General features: G+C 40.1%; 1 protein-coding gene across 1 annotated transcript in view; it reads right to left on the bottom strand.

Annotated features, from left to right (window-relative positions):
• Positions 1-223: 223 nt before the first annotated feature.
• Xkr4 (XK related 4) overlaps positions 224-19,872 on the bottom strand; it is a 375,245-nt gene continuing 355,596 nt past the window's right edge. Inside the window, exon 3 of the mRNA XM_090338826.1 lies at positions 224-1,548. Coding sequence (XP_090194952.1) covers positions 602-1,548 — 947 coding nt within the window. The 3' untranslated portion in view covers positions 224-601. The remainder of the gene's footprint in view (positions 1,549-19,872) is intronic.

Below are 19,872 nucleotides of genomic sequence, written 5' to 3'. Positions count from 1 at the left end.
CTAAATTCCTTTCTAATCACTACTGTTTTATTTCTCCTGGAGTCTTGAAGGATGCATTATCGTTCTCTCTCTTCTTTGTTCTTCTATTTCTGTGGGAATCAGTGCTCTGCATCAAGGAAAATCACCTAAGCTATTTTGACAGAGGACTGGTGTGTGTGTGTGTGTGTGTGTGTGTGTGTGTGTGTGTGTGTGTGTGTGTGCGCGCGCACGCGCGCGCGCATATATGTCACTGATCTATTTATGGAAAAAAATCAGTTAACTCCATCAAAACACCCTATCGTGTAGAGACAAAAATCTTCCATAATATTAGTACCCTCCGATGGGTGCACTGGCAAACTATGCAGGGGGGAGTGCGGTAGCGACAGTCATGGGAAGCTTTGTGGCCTCTTCAGGTGGAGTAAGAGACTCCTGGCGCTGCTGGTTTGAAAGGAGACCGGCAGCAGGCAGTCAGCTGACAGGAGAGCAAACCATAATCATGAGAATGGTCAAACTAAGAACATTACAGCTCATCGCCCTACTCTAGAATGAAGCGTCATTATTGCCACAGCCCTGCTGTCACCCCTTCCTCTGGACCTCGTGGCTCCTGCAAGTGGTTTTTGTCTTATAAAGTAGTTTCATACTCCAGCCTCTCCTGAATAAGCGCATCATCTTTATACTGTAGCCTTGGGGGCGATGGCGAACATTCAAAGGCTAAAATGGCCTTGCGCAGGCTTCGGTCCAATACGTGTCTCTCCCACGCTGGGTACCTGTTCCTGAATAGGTCGATTTTAATGACGGACTCTTCGATCCGCGGGGGGCGCGATGAGGGTGTGGATGGAGCCGTGGGCCTCACCTGAAAGACGGGGACACACCCATCCCGCTCGGCGAATTTCTGATCGCGGTCGCTGACCACGCTGCGATTGTTGGAGATGGACCGGAGCGTGCTCGTGGCCATCTCCGGGGGCAGAGAGAAGGCAGCGACAGGGTCCTCACAAGCACAGCTCGGTGACTGGCCAAATCGGGGCCCGTTGGGGTGGAAGAAGGCATAGTACATCAGCATAAAGACCACGCCCGTGAGAAAGCTGCTGAACACCACGCACAGGGCCGGGATGGCAAAGGCGTCCGCGATCTGGGGCGCCTTATAGAGGTACCACAGGGCACTCAAGGCGGTGTTCTCCAGGAGGATCACGAAGTAGTAGATGAACAGCCTGCAGCGTGTCCTGCCTTCCTTCACGTTGAACCAACTGAAGATGTAGATGATTCCCACCACCATGTCAAACACGATCTCTTCCCATTTGGTGATGCAGAATTCGGTCTCACAGTGGACGATCCAGAAGGTCATGGTGCACCAGTGGAGGACAATGAAGATCCCGAAGTAGAGCTGGAAAACCGAGGCAAACAGCGCGAAGGTGATGACCCTGGCGGCGATGGTGAAGAAGTGCCAGCAGAACTGGATAATGACGGCCATGTAGCTGATGGGTTTCTTGTCGTCTCGAGAGTCTCGCAGGGCTTTCTGGTAGGAGGCCAGGGCCCAAGCCAAGGACACGAGGGAGGCTGCTGCTGTGAAACCTACAAATGCAAACAGGGAGATACTGGTCAAAAAAAGGGGGGGAAGGGCAGTGATGGCCCTGAAAGACAAGTCACCCCCAAACTGGTGGGCTTATGATAAGCTAGCTTTGACTTGAGCAAAACCTTTCCCGGTTTCTTGAAGTGTCTGAACTCACAGGCCATCCTGATACCTGCTCTCTGTGAAGTGCCTGGTGTATGGAGGAAGTCTAGAGTTGTGAGAATGTTTCCCCCAATTATCACGAGGTCTAGAGATGGGGTGAGATTCAGCTTTCTAAATGTGTGTGTAAATTGACCAAGGAGGGACTTTTGTCCTCAGAGAAACAGCCATGAGCTGGAGGTTGACAGAAGTTGGCCAGTTTTCTAACTTTACCACTTAATACCTGCAGCACCTTGACCAATCACTGAAAGGGTTGTTCTTTTTAATGTGGTCCCTCCAAAGTTCTCTGTGAGCCTGGAGACTCCATGTTTGAGAAAGCTGGTTTGCCTTCTGTTTCCATGCAAGAATAATTGTAGTTCAAGCACAACAGATAGTATTTTTTTCCCTCAAATTAAGGGCAGGGGTTCATAGCACAAGTTGGCATTGTGTCTTCTGAGACCTGGTGTACCCGTTTTCTCCTTATCTGAATTGATACTCTCCCTGAAGCTTCTGTTGGTCTACTACCTTTTCCTCAAAAGAAGAAATGGATTCTCATGATTGTGTTCATCTTTTAGTCTTCCATAAATTAAAAATTATATTGAAATCACTCTTAGCCACTTCTAATGTTATCCTTTATCAGCCCCATTTTGTTAGTGTTGCCTCTGACCATCTCACAGATTTTATAAACTATTCTCACTGCTTTCCTGTATGCTTGTTCCAGCCACCATATCTGAAAGTTCATGCCTATGGTCCAGGCTCACTTATAAACATACCAGCCTCATGGAGAGCTCTTTTGGAGACTGCCATGTTTGCAATAATCTGACTTATGGTTTAGTTTACTTATGGATTTGGACCAAGACTTCCCAAGGCCAAGAATGGACTCATGGATTGTGAAATCCTTCTGGCTTTTCTTTGATTATAAATCATAACCAGGCCTCATTCTCCCCTGTTGGCAAGAGTAGAAAGTATATAGACTGTTAAGTCCTTATGACAGAATTAGTACATTTCTCTTTAAAAAAAATTTTTTTTGCCAGGTGCAGTGGCTCGTGCCTGTAATCCTAGCTACTCAGGAGGCTGAGATCTGAGGATCATGGTTCAAATCCAGCCTGGGCACTAAAGTCTGTGAGACTCTTATCTCTAATTAACCTGTAGAAAATGGAAGTGGGGCTTGGCTCAAGGGTAGGATGGTAGCCTTGATCTGAAGAGCTTGGGGACAGCACCCAGGCCCAGAGTTAGGGCAGTGGCCTTGAGCTGATACTTATATACATATACATATACATATATATATATATATATCACTTCTGGCTTTTTCTATGCATGTGATACTGAGGAATCAAACTCAGGTATTTGTGCATGCTAGGCAAACACTCTCTATCACTAGGCCAAACTCCCAGCCCCTAAACTATTTTAATAGAAAAGCTCTTATGCCAGGTGCGGGTGGCTCATATCTGTAATCCTAACTACTTGGAGATTGTGATCTGAGGATCACAGTTTGAAGCTAACTCAGGTAGGAAAGTCCGTGAGACTCTCACCTTCAAGTAACCACACAAAAACTGTAAGTGGAGCTGTGGTTAAAAGTGGTAGAGTGCTAGCCATAAGCAAAGAACTCATGAACAGTGCCCAGGCCCTGGCTCCATGACTGACTAAACCAAACCAAACCAAATAAAACGAAACGAAACCAAACCAAACAATTTGATTTCACTCCAATAGCATCCATATACTAAACTACAAAGACTCCTTTCATAGTCTCAGGACATAAATAATATATCTGTCTGTGTTTTATTTTAAAGTAATAGATTTCATATCACTAAGATCAAATGACAAAAACTACCAGAAGAGACTCAATGGGATTATATTATTTCTTAAAATGTTAAAATTAGCAAGATATCCAAGTTTACCTTGACCAATGATCTCATTTGATAGAGAAGAAACTGATTCTCACTCTTGAGCAGGTTTACCTTCTCTCCTTTCTATCTTCCTTATTTGTCTCAGGTGAAATCTGTCCTCTTAATCCACAACAAAGCTATCCTGCTGCTCCCTCCCCAAAAGACTATTAGATACCCCACTTTATCTGTATTCTACCTTCTCTCCATGAGATCCTTCGCTCCATCTTACGAAGTGTAACCAGCTTCCAATATCTCCCAAAGCACCTGCCACTTGGTTTAATCTCTTCTTTATTTCAGATTAGTCTCTCTGTTCCCCTCCTGTTTCTGGACTCCCCATTTCTGTCTGCTAGTCCTACTGTCATTGGCAGTACTGGACCATCTTCCATTCTCAGCCCAAGTCTTGTTATTCCTTTGGCTCTGAACTTCAGTGCGGCAGACAGAAAATGCCCACAATGACTGCCAGGCTTTTTGAGCTCCAGAGCGATGTGTCTGACTGTTTATGTGAGACTTCATCTGGAAGCAATCTGACTGCAGATGACAAGTTTTGTATTCTCCTGAAAGCAACTTGATTCTTCCCTTTATCCCCCCTGTTGTTAATGTAATGCCTTTCTCAGAACCAAAGGGAACATGAATTTCCAGTCAAGCTGCCAAAGTTCTAAGGACAGCGATTTATGTGCTGCTTGATTAAAATATACTATGCTACCAGTCCCCCAAATCCACACATTCATAAGGCATGCCACCTTGGTGCTTTGCTCTATTACTAGACTGAATCCACCTAATGTGCCTTCCTATCTTTCCATATTCCAGTCCACATGATCAATCTGACTTTAGACATAACAATGCAATGTCTATAAAGCTAGGATAATGGTTTATTCCATCATTTGGGGGCAGATAATGTAGATAGATAGTCATTTTCTTTGGAAGAAGGTTGATAAAGGATGTGACACCTCTGGAAATATTATAATCTGAGGATTTGATATTTAAATTTCTGGATTGGGAGAGCTACTTCGAGCACCTCTGATCTGCACCTATGAATTATGAAAGACATGGTTCAGCAAGCCAGAGGCTAGTTTCAGAGAGGATGTCTAAGATGGTTGTCTGTTTTGGACAATACTTTTTCAATAAGGGTTATGGATTTCATACTGGGTAGTTAGAAAATTAACACTTAAAAAGGGATTGATGGAAATTAATATCATATAATTCAAGTGAATGGCAGAGTTTTACATTTCTCTCCTCTTTTTCTTTTTTTTGATATCATTTTCCTTAGGACTTTTCTGTTTTCTTCTGCTTCCCCTTTCTTTCCCTTCTAGCTCTTCTAGTCTCTCTTTTGTTTCTCTGCCTTTGCTCTACTATTTTCCTTCTCCTCCTGATCTCTACTGAATGCACTTTTGATTTTTTTTTTGCCAGTCCTGGGCTTAAGCTCAGGGCCTGAGCACTGTCCTTGGATTTTTCTCAAGGCTAGAGCTCTACCATTTGAGTCTCAGCACCACTTTTGGCTTTTTCTAAGTATGTGGTACCAAGGAATCGAACCCGGGTCTTCGTGCACGCTAGGCAAGCACTCTACCACTAGGCCAAACTCCCGGCCCACTTTTGATTTTTTTAAAATAAAGTTTATTAACTCATAGTGTTGTCTGAATTTACCACTTTTGTCAAAAGTCAACTAATTTGAAACTACTTTTTAAAAATTAGTTGTAGGGCTAGAGTAAGGTTTGATATTGCTGACACATACCTCAAAATTGCTCTGAAAACTTAAATAAGGCTCAAAATAAGAAAGAAATGTACTTTATTTAAAAGTCTATGTTGTGTAATCCTAGCTACTCATGAAACTGAGATTTGAGGATCATGGTTCAAAGCCAGCTCAGGCAGGAAAGTCCATGAGACTCTTATCACAAATTAATCACCAAAACTCTGGAAGTGGAACTTCAGCTCACGTGGCACTAGACAGGAGCATAAAAGCCTGGGGATAGTTGTTAGATCAAAATTTAAACCCCAGGACCAGCACAGACACACAAAAAGTCCATGTGATCATTAGGGAAATGCAAATCGAAAGCATGTTGACATTTCATCTTACTTCACTCAAAATGGCCATGATCAAGAACACAAACAATAGAGATGGTGATGACATGGAGAAAGGACCCATTGTGAACCATTGGTGGAGATGTATACTAGTGCAACCTCTGTGGAAATCAGTATGGTGGTTCCTCAAAAAACTAAAATGTAGGTCAAGTGAGGTGGCTCATACATGTAACCTTCTTAGTGTTTTCCAAAATTGTGACATGGATTACACAATAAGTGGTTACTACTTCATGGGGATAAGTGGAAATCAAGGTCATGCAATCCAAGTGAACAGCAAAGTTTCAGAGATTGGTTTTTAGAGATTTCAAGTTTACTAGTCTGGGCAAAAAAAAAAACTTAACAAGACTCCATTTCTAGAAATAATTTGGGTATGGTGATCCTAGGCATGCAGGAAAATCATAAGTGAGACTCTCATGGTCTGAAGCAAATTAAGAATTGGGGATTTTTCAAGGGGTGGAGTACTTGCTTAGCATGCTCCAGGTCCTGTATTCAAACACTCACACTGAAGAAAAAAAATACTAAAATAGAATTATCATATAACCCTGCCATAATAACTCCTGGGCAGAGACCTGGAGACATAAGTCAGCCTAGAATAAAGATGCTCACATCCCCATGTCTACAGCAGCACTGCTCACAGTAGGTAAATTCTGTCTAGCTGATTGGTCTAGTGGTCCATCAACAGGGGGCTAGATAAGGAAAATGTGGTTTATGTACAATGGGGTGTTACTCAGACACAGAGAGAATAAAATCATGTCACCTGCAGGAAAGTGGATAGAACTTGAGATCAAGATGTTAAAAAAGAAATAAGAATGCAAGTATGAAAATATCACAGTGTAAACCATTATTTTCTAATTTAATTTTTAAAAATAGAACTTACACAAATCCAACCAGATAAATTACTTTAAATTAGATTTTTCCTTATTAAGTACTTAGGTCCAAGAATTGTGTTGTAGTAATAGAAGAGTGACCAAAGAAGTCTTGTATAACTTTTCCTTTCCTTAATCCTGCTCTGAATATTACGACTTTGCTCCAATTCTGGATTGTTTTAAAGGCTGCTGATAACTCCCATCGAACAGATCCTATATCATTTATTATTGTCACAAGTAGCCTATAACCTTCTCTAAAAAGTAAATATCTAGATGCAGTTTTCATGAGAAATGTAATTATTTTTAATTCTTTATATTAGAGAAAATTACAAGTTAGCCTAATTGATAGGGAGTATGGGGACACTTTGAAGGAAAAATCGCTATTATCTCAATTTAAATATTTCCTCTGGGAAATAGTGAACAAGGGGCTAGTATGTCAGCTAAAACACCTAGAAATATTATTATCCAATGGTCCTTTTGATTTGGAAACATTTACACTATTTATAGCTTCCAAATGTAAATTTGTTCTTTCTACCAACATGTTTCCATATCAAATACCCTGCCCTCTGCCTTTAGAAGCTTAACCAATGTGTAATTATATTTAATTTTGTGTTTGTTTAATGATTGTGACTTTCCGTAGAGGAAGCCTCCAGGCGATGATAAATTCCTGTTTTGTTTTCCTTCCTATCTCTTTATGCATTGCACATTGCCTGACATAAGAGGAATTAGACTTCCCAGAGGGAGGGAGGTAGAAGGGGAGAAGAAAGGAGGAAATGAGGAAAGAGTATTCCAAACGTACAGGCAGAACCACAGACAGAACGAGAGGTTTAAAAGATATGAATAATCTTTTCTTGCTTTGCTTTCTACATCTGTGCAATTTCAGTTTGAGATGTGAATGTCAAAACACTGAAATCAATATGTACCTTGTCATACTGTTTGTAGTCCGGGGCAACCTAGATTCACAGAAGTCCCCAGAGAATGCTTCATAGGACTGATAATCTAATCCCCAGGACAGAAGAGGTTCCAGGAACAACACTAAGTTCTCTAAGTCTTTACTTTTTCTACAAACAGAAAGGACATAGTCTTCCTTTGCTATAAGCCAGACAAAGGTTGCAATCTCAGGGGCCTACTGGGTTCCTTGCACAACCAAGCTGCAGCTCAAGAAAAAGGACTCTTTCGTGATGTTTAGGGTTGAAAAGGTGCTAATATGAGCTCTTTCAAACAGACAAACACAAAGAGAATGCATGAATACTATATGAACACCCAAACTATAGAACCAATGCGAGACTGACAGGGGCAAAATGGCTGTGCTGAGCTAACTCACTGGCGTTATGGTACTGGAAGCATCATGTCAGAAGCTCTGTGATAACACCTTCCAAGGCCTTAACTGGCAGTTCATGCTCTACCCAGTTATGCTGTGCCTCACTTTATCTTGTACCCAGTGCTCTGCTTCTGCCGTTGTGCTTTTGTGATGCTTTCTTAATAAGCTCATTAAAGTTGCAAAGCAGGGAAGTCGTAAAGCAGTGCTTCTTTCTCATGAGACTTCCTTGGAAAGCTGCACTCAGAGTACTCCTGTTCCAGTGCTCATCCTTTTATTTTCCACTAAGATGCCATTATCTCCTGAGGTGAGACTTTGCTATCTCCACCCTAGACTCTGCCCCCTGTTAGAAGGTGCTCACAGAACCTTGCATTTGTTCTTGCCAGCTATTTCAGCTTATTGGCTGAATCCAAGAAAGGTGAAGCTTGTCCTCTGTGCTGGACTTGGTGTCCTCCATCTGTTCCTCTGTTGTGGATCAGTTTCTTCCATTTTTAAGCCTTGTTCTCCTGTTTTCTTCCTATACTCTTGTATAGGAAGGTTAATTTGAACTTTTTTTTTTTTTTTTTTGCCAGTCCTGGGCTTGGGCTCAGGGCTTGAGCACTGTCCTTGGATTTTCTCAAGGCTAGAGCTCTACCACTTGAGCCTCAGCACCACTTCCGGCTTTTTGCTATGTATGTGGTACCGAGGAATCAACCCGGGTCTTCATGCATGCTAGGCAAGCACTCTACCACTAGGCCAAACTCCCGGCCTAATTTGAACTTTTAATTGAAATTTAAAGGTTTTTTTTTTGTTTCATTTTCTGTTTGTGTTTTTGCCAATCTTGGTGCTTGAATTAACATGCCTGAGTATGGTTCATCTCTCTGTCTCTCTCTCTCTGTCTCTCTGTCTCTCTGTCTCTCTGTCTCTGTCTCTGTCTCTGTCTCTCTCTCTCTCTCTCTCTCTCTCTCTCTCTCTCTCTCTCTCTCTCTCTCTCTCCTCTACTATTCGAGCCATAGACCTAAGCTCTAATTCTGTTTTTTCTTCTTTTGTAGTTAATTAGAGATAAAAGTCTTACAGTCTTTCCTGCCCAGGCTGGCTTCAAACTGTGACTTTCAGATTTCAGCCTCCTGAGTAGCTAGGATTACAGGTGCAAGCCATCTGTGCCTGGCTTTTAAGATATTCTTATACAAACATCTTGGCATGGATGATTTATCTGAGAATCTTTCTCGACTGGGGAGTTTAGATTATCAGATGACTATTCACAACACAGACAGCCTTGCCATACACCATAATTTTTGTTTCTCTAAATGTAGTCCCTAAACAATGAGCAAAGAAAATAATGAATTTCTCATAGCCATGAAATTTTATAGTTTCCTTAGAGTATTTGAAGTTTATGATCATAGATAAATGAAGAAGGAAGAAGTAACATGGAGCCTTTGTGTATAGTACTGTGCTTGGTACCACATCCTTGCATTTTCGTCCACTTGAAATGTTATGAAAGCATTTTGAGGCAAGCAAATATATATATATACACACAATATATATATACATATGTGAGAGAGAGGAGAAGAGAGGGAAGGAGGGAGGGAGGGAAGGAGGGAAGGGAGAAAGGGAGGGGGTGGGAGGGAGAGAGGAAGAGAGGGAGAGAGAGATCATGATTATGAACACACATACATAGCTCAAAATGATACACAAATGAGTTTGCTTTCCCTCTGATGACCCCCTCTTCAGAGGCCACCTTCCCTCAGGGATGTTATAACAGGCTTACTTTTAAACACAAAGAACATGACAGCGTATAAAGGAATTTATTCTATGTGTATATGTGTATACAAATGTGTATACATATGTACATATGTGTATATATATATATATATATATTGCAAATAAGGAACTAGAAAAGAGAAGCCAGGGTAAAAAACTCATTCAAGTTCCTATACTTAGGAAGGAAGACATGTGTCAGAATTCCAGATGCAATTACTCTGTCGCTACAGTTATCCTGGCTAGCTGGGTTCTAACTACTGCGGAGACTTTTCCAATCTTCCACAATCCAGATCCATGGATTGTGTACCGGTGCCAAGGTGGAAACTGAAGATGGCTGGAAGGTCCTTTAGCCTAATGCTATCACTGCAGCTGTCTGACTGAATGGGCTCCCATTCCTTTTACTTCTCTGGCCCCACAGAAACTATGTATGGTCCTAGCCAAAGGAGCCTACTTGGGAATCTTTTCACAAAATTGATTAGGAAGGAGCACAGTTTCTTGGAGGAGAGCCATGCTTCTCCCTTTTTCATACTTTCTGATCTACCAAAATAGCCCTCCCAGCCTTCTTGAATTTTCACATGGGGAAATATTGCCAATTCAAGTCAAATCCTGTGCTATTCACAGAATGAATATCCAGAACCAGGCTGGTGTCCCATTGCCTCAGCATGTAGCGAATCCTCTTTTAGCTACAAACAGAAAAGCCGTAGATTTGACATGGCTATAATCGTATCAGTTAGTTACTGATTCAAAGCAGCATTGGAAACGTGATGCTCTCTGCTAAGGTGAAGAAGATAACACAAGGTTCACCAGCTCTAGATGTTCTCAGTCTCCCTGAACTGACACCACTGAATCTCGATTTTGAACCTTGTAATAGTTCTGATTAAACTATTTAAATGCTGTACCATGTTTAGCTTTTTGAGAGATATTCATTCCTTTTGTAATCCATTGTGAGGATTTAAACTTCTTTGCAAGGCAAATTTTAAGGCTGCTAAGGAGATGATAAGAGAAACTCGAAATGAAAAATGGTGAGAGTCTTACTATGAAAGTATTTGAGAAAAGTCACGAGAAGCAAAAATGTCTCTTCTCTTTAACAAATGTGAGACATTATTTTCTTATGATGGGAAAAGAATTCATAGATAGTCTCTTTATCATTTTTTTAAACTGAGCTTTTTTTTAATTTTTTTATTGTAATTAGTAAAAGGTTACATGATATAAACTGAGCTTTTTGTTAAAAATCTTTCAAGAAGAGCAGCATTTCATGTGTTGGAATTTAAAACCATCTATATAATACTTTCTCTTGGGAACAAAAGTCTGTATGTTTAAGGAAAGAAATCACTGTTCTCCATGACACATGGCTAAATTTACATGGAAACCAAGTGATTATATAAGCTACTAGTTGAAAGACATAAACCAGAAATGAACAGCGATGTTCAATAGAATTCAATTTTAACTTATTTTCCATTCCAATATTTAAACTATTACATGATTTTTCTCCTTATGTGATAGCCCGGAGTGGGTTAAATAAGCCAAATAAAGGGAGAAATAGGACGTTGGCCAGAAAGTGATGGATTATTCTCTCTCACCTGTCAAAGAAGGATATGGTTAGATAATAGAATGGTAAAAGCAGTCATTTAAAGATCCTGACATGAAATGACTCTTTCTAGGTGGTTGAAATGTCCACACTTATTACTATTCATTTTTCACAGCAAAAGTTCTTATTTTTGGCTCATTTTATAGATGAAGAAACTGAGACTTAGGTAAGATAATCTTACAGAGCATGTGGCTCGGTTGTGGGACTTGAACTCTCAGCCTGGGTGTTGTCCCTGAGCTCTTCAGCTCAACACTATCTCCCTGCCCCTTGAACCACAGCACCACTTCCAGTTTTCTAGTGGTTAACTAGACATAAGAGTCTTATACAATGTAGGTGAATTAATGCACCTTCTATCTGGCAAATATCATGTAACCCTTTTACTAATTACAATAAAAAATGCAAAAAAAAAAGAGTCTCATAGTCTTTAGTGGCTGGGCTGGCCTTGAACCATGATCCTCAGATCTCAGCCTCCTAAGTAGCTAGGATTACAGGTGTGAGCCACTGTGGGTGGCTGTGGCAAGCTTTTTCTACAGTATATGTAGCTAGATAGATATTTTGGACTTAGTAAGCTATGTGGGTCTCAGTCATGATCATACAACTTTAACACTAGAGAGAAAAAACAGTCATAGACAATACTAAAATAATTTTTGCCAGTCATGGGGCTTGAACTCAGGGCCTGAGCACTGTCCTTGGACTTTTCTCAAGGCTAGAGCTCTACTACTTCAGCCACAGCACCACGTTCAGCTTTTTTCTATGTATGTGGTACCAAGGAATCGAACCTGGGCCTTCGTGCATGCTAGGCAAGCACTCTACCATTAGGACAAACTCCTGGCCCTATTAAAATAATTTTAAAAACGTGGTAGTGAGAGTTATTTGGTCCAAAAGCCTTTCCTGCCTCTTCAGTTAACATGAAGACTCATTTCCAACCCTCAAAATACAGTCACATTTCTGACTTTAATTCCTTATACATATAAAACATTTGGGCATAATTACAAAACCTGGTGTCTTAGAAGATGGCATGCATTTACCTTGAATCTCAGAGGCACTGTGACTAGTCAACCAATCAACCTGCCCAAAGGAAATCTCTCCATGTCAGCTTATCTCATGCAGAGGATGGATTTAGAGAATGAATAAACCTCTTGAAGGCTGGCTCATTGCCCCTAACAGTATTGGATTTGGAGCACAAATGACACACCTCTGTCCACTTCATCATTTGAAAAGAAACAGGCAGACATTTGCTGAATGACAAGATAAGGTGGCGTGGGGGTTCAAGCTGGTCCCTTGCATGCTCTATTCTTCCTCTGGCTTGCAAAAATGCTGCTGGTATCTGCACCCAGCCTGGCCCTGACTGTGCCAGTCCAAATGTCTAAATTAGAATCTTTTTGCTCCTCCCTCTCATATATTACCAAGGTGCCTTTGCATTTTGTCATGCATGTGAATTCGGTGGCCCACCTGTCACAAATCACTCACTAGGTCACCAGTACTGACAGTTATTGGCTTACACAGAGGGATATGTAATGCATTGTGTCTCTGAGAAAGTGATGGCATCTGGCTCCTGGAGAATATAATCAAGTGTTAATTTCTGTTAATTCTAATGAGGACTGTCTAATCACCCACCCAGAGTCAAACATGCTTAGAAGACTTGGGAGGGGACTCAGGAGCTAGGAACTAGTGGCCTTACTCTGCCTTACAAAATGGCGTCCGGGTAGCTGGTTCAGAATATCTGTGATTCAGAAACTCTTCATTCTGATGCAATTCCATGGTCTTTCATTGATTTGTTTTGATTCTGGGCTTTTACCTAGTTTGAATCTGTGCTAAAAAGCCCTTGTGTTTCCCCTATCCCTTCCTGTAATATTTCCATGATATCTGGTATTACATTGAGGTCACTGATCCATTTAGAATTGATTCTCTTGCAGGGTGATCGATATAACGCCAGTCTTTTTACATGTGTATGTTCAATTCTGCCAGCACCATTTGTTGAAGAGGCTCTCTTTATTTCATCCTATGTTTTTGACTCTCTTATCAAATATTAGGTGACTGTAGGTCTGTGAGTTCATTTCTATTCCATTGGTCCTCAGGCCTATTCTTGTGCCAGTACCAAATGTTTTTTTATTACTATGGCTTTGTAATAAAGTTTGAAGGTTGGTATTGATATTCCTTCAGAACTGAGTTTCCGTATGCAAAGTACATGGTTTGTGAGATAAATAGAAAACTCACAGAATGGGAGAAGATCTTCACTAGTTATGCATTTGATAGGGGCCTATCTATAACATATTCAGAGCTCAAAAAATGAAAGTTCCCCAAAAGAAATCCCAAAGAAACAACAGCCCAATTAATAAGTAGGCTAATGATTTTGAGACTTCTTAGAAGAAATAAGGATGGGCAATAGGAATATGAAGAAATGTTTGACATCTCTGTCCATAAAAGAAATGCAAATCAAAATAATGTTGAGATTGCACTTCACTCCAGTTCAAATGGCCATTATCAAGAAAACTAACAATAACAGATGCTGGTTGGGATATAGCCAAAAGGGAATGCTACTCCACTGTGATTAGGAGTGTAAATGTGTTCAACTACGCTGGAAAGCAGTATGGAAGTTTCTCAAAGAACTAACCACAGTGTTTCCCTATGATCCAGCAATCCTACTCCTGATTCTTTATCCAAATAACCACAAGCCAGGCTATTGTTTATCAAAGTTAAGATACAGAATCAATCAAGATGCCCCTCAATGGCCTAATTGTTCAAGAAAATGTGCTATATATACAGGAAAAAGTGATATTTCCCCATTCGTAAGGAAGTGGAAAGACTTGAAAAAAAATTATATACTAAATAAAGTAAGCCAGACAAAAAGGAGCATAGGTTACATGGTTTCCCTCATTTGTAATATTTAGAATGTGCCTATAAATCTATAAGTAAACCCAATGGGTAGTAAATGACAAATAATTACACTTGGACATGATTAAACAGCACTCTAGACATTCACACAGTGAGAATAAAGGAGGATATTACTAGCAGAGGATCACAAGGGCTCAATAACTATGTGTATATGCTCATATTAAAATGATGCCTAACAAAATGAACTCCAAGAAATGGAAAAAAGAGGTGTTTTTTTATTGTGCTGTTTGAATTTCTTTTTTTTTCTCTTTCTTTTTTTGTTTTAGGTTAGTCCTTTTTATCACCATTTTTTTTTAATTTCTGCACCCTTTGACTCGTATACAAGTTTATCTATTTGGGGAGGTAAGAAGGGGATGCACAGAAACAGTGGACTAAAGTGCGAATCAATTCAGCAGTGATATAAGACATTATGCTTTGTTGGAAATGAACTATACAACTTTTATGTACCTTTGCTTTTAAAGCCATGGTACAATCATCAGAATGAAGATATTCTTTCTCTGAGGACAATGCAAATTGTTTTGTTTGTTTTTGATAGGATAAGCTTTTTTTCTTTTTCTTTTTGCAGTATTAGTCATGCTCCTTGGTTGTTACTCTTCCACCAGGGCCATGTATCTAGTCCTGATGGTTGCTCATTATTTTGGTAATAAAGCCTTGGGGATGTTTCTGTCCAGGCTAGCTTTGAATCTCAATCTTGTGAGGCATGAGTCGATGGCATGTAGCCAGGACAAAAAAATTTAAAGTCATTTGAAGTGGTAGGAGAAATACTTGTGTTATTTGCTTACATTTGGATGCAAGTGAAGTATACATTTGTGATGGTTACTTTTGATGGTCAGCTTGCCTGGATTAAGAGGCCCCTAGGAGATTAACAAAGCATATCTCTGGGAGTATCTGTGAGAGTTTGTTCACAGAAGATTAAGGGGGTGAAGACCATCACTGAATATAAGCAGGGGCATCCCCTAGGCTGGGACCCCAGATTGAACAAAAGGTAGAAAAAGGAGAGAGTTCCAGTGCACAAGTATTCTCTGTTTCTGTTTCCTGGTGGCATGAACTGAGCTTCTCTCATCTGCCATGTCCTCTTTTCTCTGCCTTAGATACTTGTCACAGTGACAAACACTCTAGCATAACCTTGTTCCGGACTTTGCAGAGAAATATGAGATAGGAGCTGGTTTGGTGACTTTATCTTAGGAGAATTCATATCCTCATGACTTTCTTGAATTGTATACTAAAAAAGGTGGCAGATTGGTGTTTTTGTCTAACCTATGTATGGCTTATACTGTTGGGGTCACCCATGGAGTCCCTTTGAAGACTGGAGAGGAGGCAGTGAAAGAAAGGAAGGATGTAGGACGTAGGACTGGGGAATGGTTATGAAACTAAAGAAAAAAGGTTACCCACAAGTGCTCTGAGCCTTGGACTGTAATGGGTGCATCCATTGTCTGTTGATGATAACTTTTTCCTACATTCCTTCTGCTATCAACTTCTGGCAGAAATTTTAAATTTCTTTAAAAAAATCTGGCCTCTTACTCCAGGTAATTTTTTTTTCCTTAGGATCTTGAATGAATTGTTTCTCTGGCCTGTGCTCCCCCTGGGAGCAGTGGCTAGAATCCCAGATTCTGCTCTATTTGCTAGTGTCCTGCTTTTTGGGTTACCTCATTTTTACTCTGTCAATAAAAAGAAAGCAGCAATATATTTTACTTAGCATTGCTGGGCTGGGTGAGTTACACACACGTACAGCACACATGCAAGCATGCACCTGTGCATACAAAAGAAACAATACCCTAAGGACATAGGCTGCTAGCATTGTTTGTTTTCATGGATGGGATGACTCAGAGAAAGATGACCAATGAAGACCCCATAGGTTTAAAAAAAGGGGGAGTTCTCTCTCAGTCGCCTCCATTGTCTTGTCCTAGTTTCTTTTCCAATTCTTTGGGTGTTGCTCTGCATTCTCTGTACACACTACTTCTGGGTGATGCTTGGAGCTTGGGAGAAAGGAAAGTTTCCCTTGAGAGGACAGGCATTCACACATGGGATGAACACCAACTTAGAGCTTCAGCACCTCCATGTGTTTTTCCCCTAGGGTATCAGCTTGATCTTGGCTGACATTCCTCAGGCTTTAGTATAAGAAAGGGAGGGGGCTGGGAACTGCATTACTTCCCTGCAGGCTTTGAGTAAGGGTTTCCTCTGTTTTATCACCTGCCCTTTCCCTAGTTTGCAACTCTGCAACTCTGCTAGGCACACATATCTCTTGGCCTTGATGTTCTTTCTTGCTGCCTTATGTGGCTGAGTCCCCAGTTCACAAGTGCCTGGCCATGGGAGCCTCACCCTGCACCCCATGCCCATATGCCCAGGAGACTGTACTGCATTTCTTTCAAATGCCCATGTTTTAAAGGCTTGATCCCTAGTGTGGTGCTATCTGGAGATGGTAGAATTAAAGAACAAGGTCCCCTGGATCTTAGGTCACTGTTACCTGAACTCTTTTTTCCTTTTGTGCTCTGAGGTACATAATTTTTCTCTGCTACACTCTCCAGCCATGATGTGCAACCATAAGTTCCAACCAACAGAATTGTGAAACTTCTAAAAGTGTGAGGCAAAATCAACTTTCTATCTTGCTAACCTTGGTTATCTCACACATTTTGTCGAAGTGACAAGGTTGATTTGCTCACGTACTTCATAGACTCATGTAAGACTCGTTCCCAAGTATATTATTCAAATAGATTGGATTGTATTTTTCAGTGTTTTCTTTTATTTTTAATATTTTTATTATCTTGAAGTACTTGTACAAAGGAGTTGTCATTCACCAAAGCAGTTTATGAATACATTGCATGTTGATCAACATCACCTCTTTCTACCCCCATCCCTCTCAACCCACCCTTTCCCTTCTTTAGCTTAATTTTAGGTTATGTAATCTGTTTTGCCTTTTAACAGAGCAGTTTATGTATACTATATATCTTATATTATCATACTATACATCTGTATTATCACTTCAATATCTTCACTCCCCATTCAACCCATCCTTTCTCTTATATTTCTCAATTCTGTGGTATTTATAATAAGAGGTATTTTTTTCAATTGTTATATATTTGGAACAAGAGAATTCTAAAGCGGAAGATGTGTTTCCTAAAATGACCTAAGTCACCAAAGATTTGGAATGATTAAAGATTTAAGAAAAAAATCATTAAAAAGAAAGAAGAAATTAAGAAGAACACAAAGGAAGTAAAGAAAATTAATTCAATTTAGGAAGTCTAAGTTTAGAACTTAGTTCAGTCTTATACATCAGTCTTTGTGGAGATAGTGGTGGCATTGGACTTGCAGTCAGGCTTACCACTTGAGCCACACCTCTAGCCCTTTTTGCTTCAGTTTTTCTGGGGATAGAGTTTCACATATTTTTTTCCCCTCGGACCAGCATAAGCCACATTCTTCCTATTTGCATCTAGCTGCAGTAGCACATGCAACTGCGCTCTGATTAGTGGTTGACATCAGGTGTAGCTAATTTATTTTTTTCCATCTTCCTCTGTATGACATCTCTTCCAGTCTCTATCTCCCAAGTAGCAAATCAGCCTTTTAGAAGAATACAACTAGTCAGAGAGAGCTAAAATCGGGTCCTGCAGTCTCTAAGGAGAGCCACAAACATTTGTTCAGGATCAGGCAGGATAGTAACATAGATAGAAAGGGGAGCCAAAAAAACAGAATGGAAGGAAGACAGCTGGCAGAACTGGTTAAGCACCTGCAGAAAACTAAAGTTGGATCCTTCTTTGTCACCCTGCACTAGAATTAACTCCAAATGGATCAAAGACCTCAAGGTAAAACCTGACACACTGAAAACTTTACAAGAAGGAATAGGCCTCCTTGGCACAGGTCGAAACTTTCTCAATAAAGACCAAGAAACACAACAAATCAGAGAAAGGCTGGATAAGTGGGATTGCATTAAACTGCAGAGCTTTTGTATGGCAAAGGACATAGCTAGTAAATTAATTAGGAAGCCTATAGAATGGGAGATCTTCACTAACCATACAACGGACAAAGGCCTCATATCTAAAATATATCAACAGCTCAAAAAAATTGAATCACTCCAAAACTAATCTCCAAACTAACAACCATCCCATTAAAAGATGGGCCAAAGACTTAAAGAGAGTCTTCTCTGAAGAAAAAGCAAAAATGGCCTATAGACACATGAAGAAATGTTCAACATCTCTGGTCATAAAAGAAATGCAAATCAAAACAACTCTAAGATTCCACCTCATTCCAGTTAGAATGGCCAGGATCAAGAAAACTAACAACAACAGCTGCTGGAGGGGATATGGCCAGAAGGGATCATTACTACACTGTTGGTGGGAGTGCAAATTTGTTCAACCACTATGGAAAATAGTATAGCAGTTCCTCAAAAGACTACACATAGAGCTCCCCTATGACCCAGCAATTCCACTACTTGGCATTTACCCAATTATCCAGAAACAAGGGCATACTAAATCCATTAGCACAATGATGTTCATTGCAGCATTATTTACCATAGCAAAGATATGGAACCAACCCAGATGTCCCTCAGTTGATGAGTGGATCAACAAGATGTGGTATTTGTACACAATGGAATTCTATGCTGCTGTCAGAAAGAATGACATCGCCCCATTTGTAAGGAAATGGAAAGACTTAGAAAAAAATCATATTAAGTGAAGGAAGCCAGACTCAAAGGAACACAGGCTCAATGGTTTCCCTCATTTGTCATAATCAGTAGAAACCTTGGGCTCTCCTATTGTTTACAATAGAACAAAATCTAGAGACATTAGGCCAAATAGTATGACACTAACTGTAAGGACCTCCAGGATAAGGAAACAAAAGCCATATAATGAGTGACTGTTGTCCTTAATGTACTATGCTATCTCTCATCTCTTTTGCTGTCCCTTGGTTATCTCATATTGTTACAATTTTTCACCTTGTTATCTGATATATTTTATATGTGCTTAATTGGTTATTTGAAATTAGATAGGGAAGGGGGAAATCAAGATAAGCGGGGGAGGGTGGGAGGGAAATGGGGACCATGTCATGAGAAAGGGTATCAATGTTTGTGAAGTTATGCACCTTCTATCTGGTGAATATAATGTAACCCTTCTATGAATCACAATAAAAATATTTTAAAAAAAGGACTATAAAAAAAAGAAAGAGAGACCATGCTTCCCACACTGACAATAATAGATGACTGGAAATGATACAAGGAAAGGAATTAAAACACCTCAATCTGTATGTTATTTCTATGACTTGATATGTCTCTATCAATGAATTAATATAAATGACACAGATATAATTAATTAATCTCCATCTCTAAAAGTGTATGTATTTAAGCTGTCTTGAAAACTATGTCTCATCCATACACTGGAAAAATTAAAGGTTACTCTATATGAAAAGACTTCTCCTAATGGAGCTAACAGATTATTCAGTATTGGCTAATTCTGGGTTTTGTGTTCTATTAATGATGCTAATAAATAAATAGCACTTGGCTGCTTCTCATCACATGCTATTATTAGACTTGTTTTTTATTCTTTTATATTTTAGTTGTTCAATCAGCATTAACTGAGTGCCTGCTTGGGTTTTTCCTGGTCTACACTTAGCATGTATTGGTTGAACCCCATCATCCATTTGTTCTGAAAATTTGGGTTTTGTGAACTATATCTGGGGCCTGCACTTCCTTTATATATCCCTTCACACATCATCGACTATTGGGTGATGTTTGATGGACTATCCTCTCTGGGAATCCATCATTCCTTTCTCCTTTCGCAACCAGGAGCTCTTCCTTGTATTCCTTTACCATTATCATTTTAATTTTTGAGCTG

This window comes from Megascapheus bottae, chromosome 9 (assembly GCF_031878675.1).
Source record: "Megascapheus bottae isolate mThoBot1 chromosome 9, mThoBot2.hap1, whole genome shotgun sequence".
Classification (NCBI taxonomy): Eukaryota; Metazoa; Chordata; class Mammalia; order Rodentia; family Geomyidae; genus Megascapheus; species Megascapheus bottae.
This window is presented reverse-complemented; position numbering and strand designations above follow the sequence as displayed.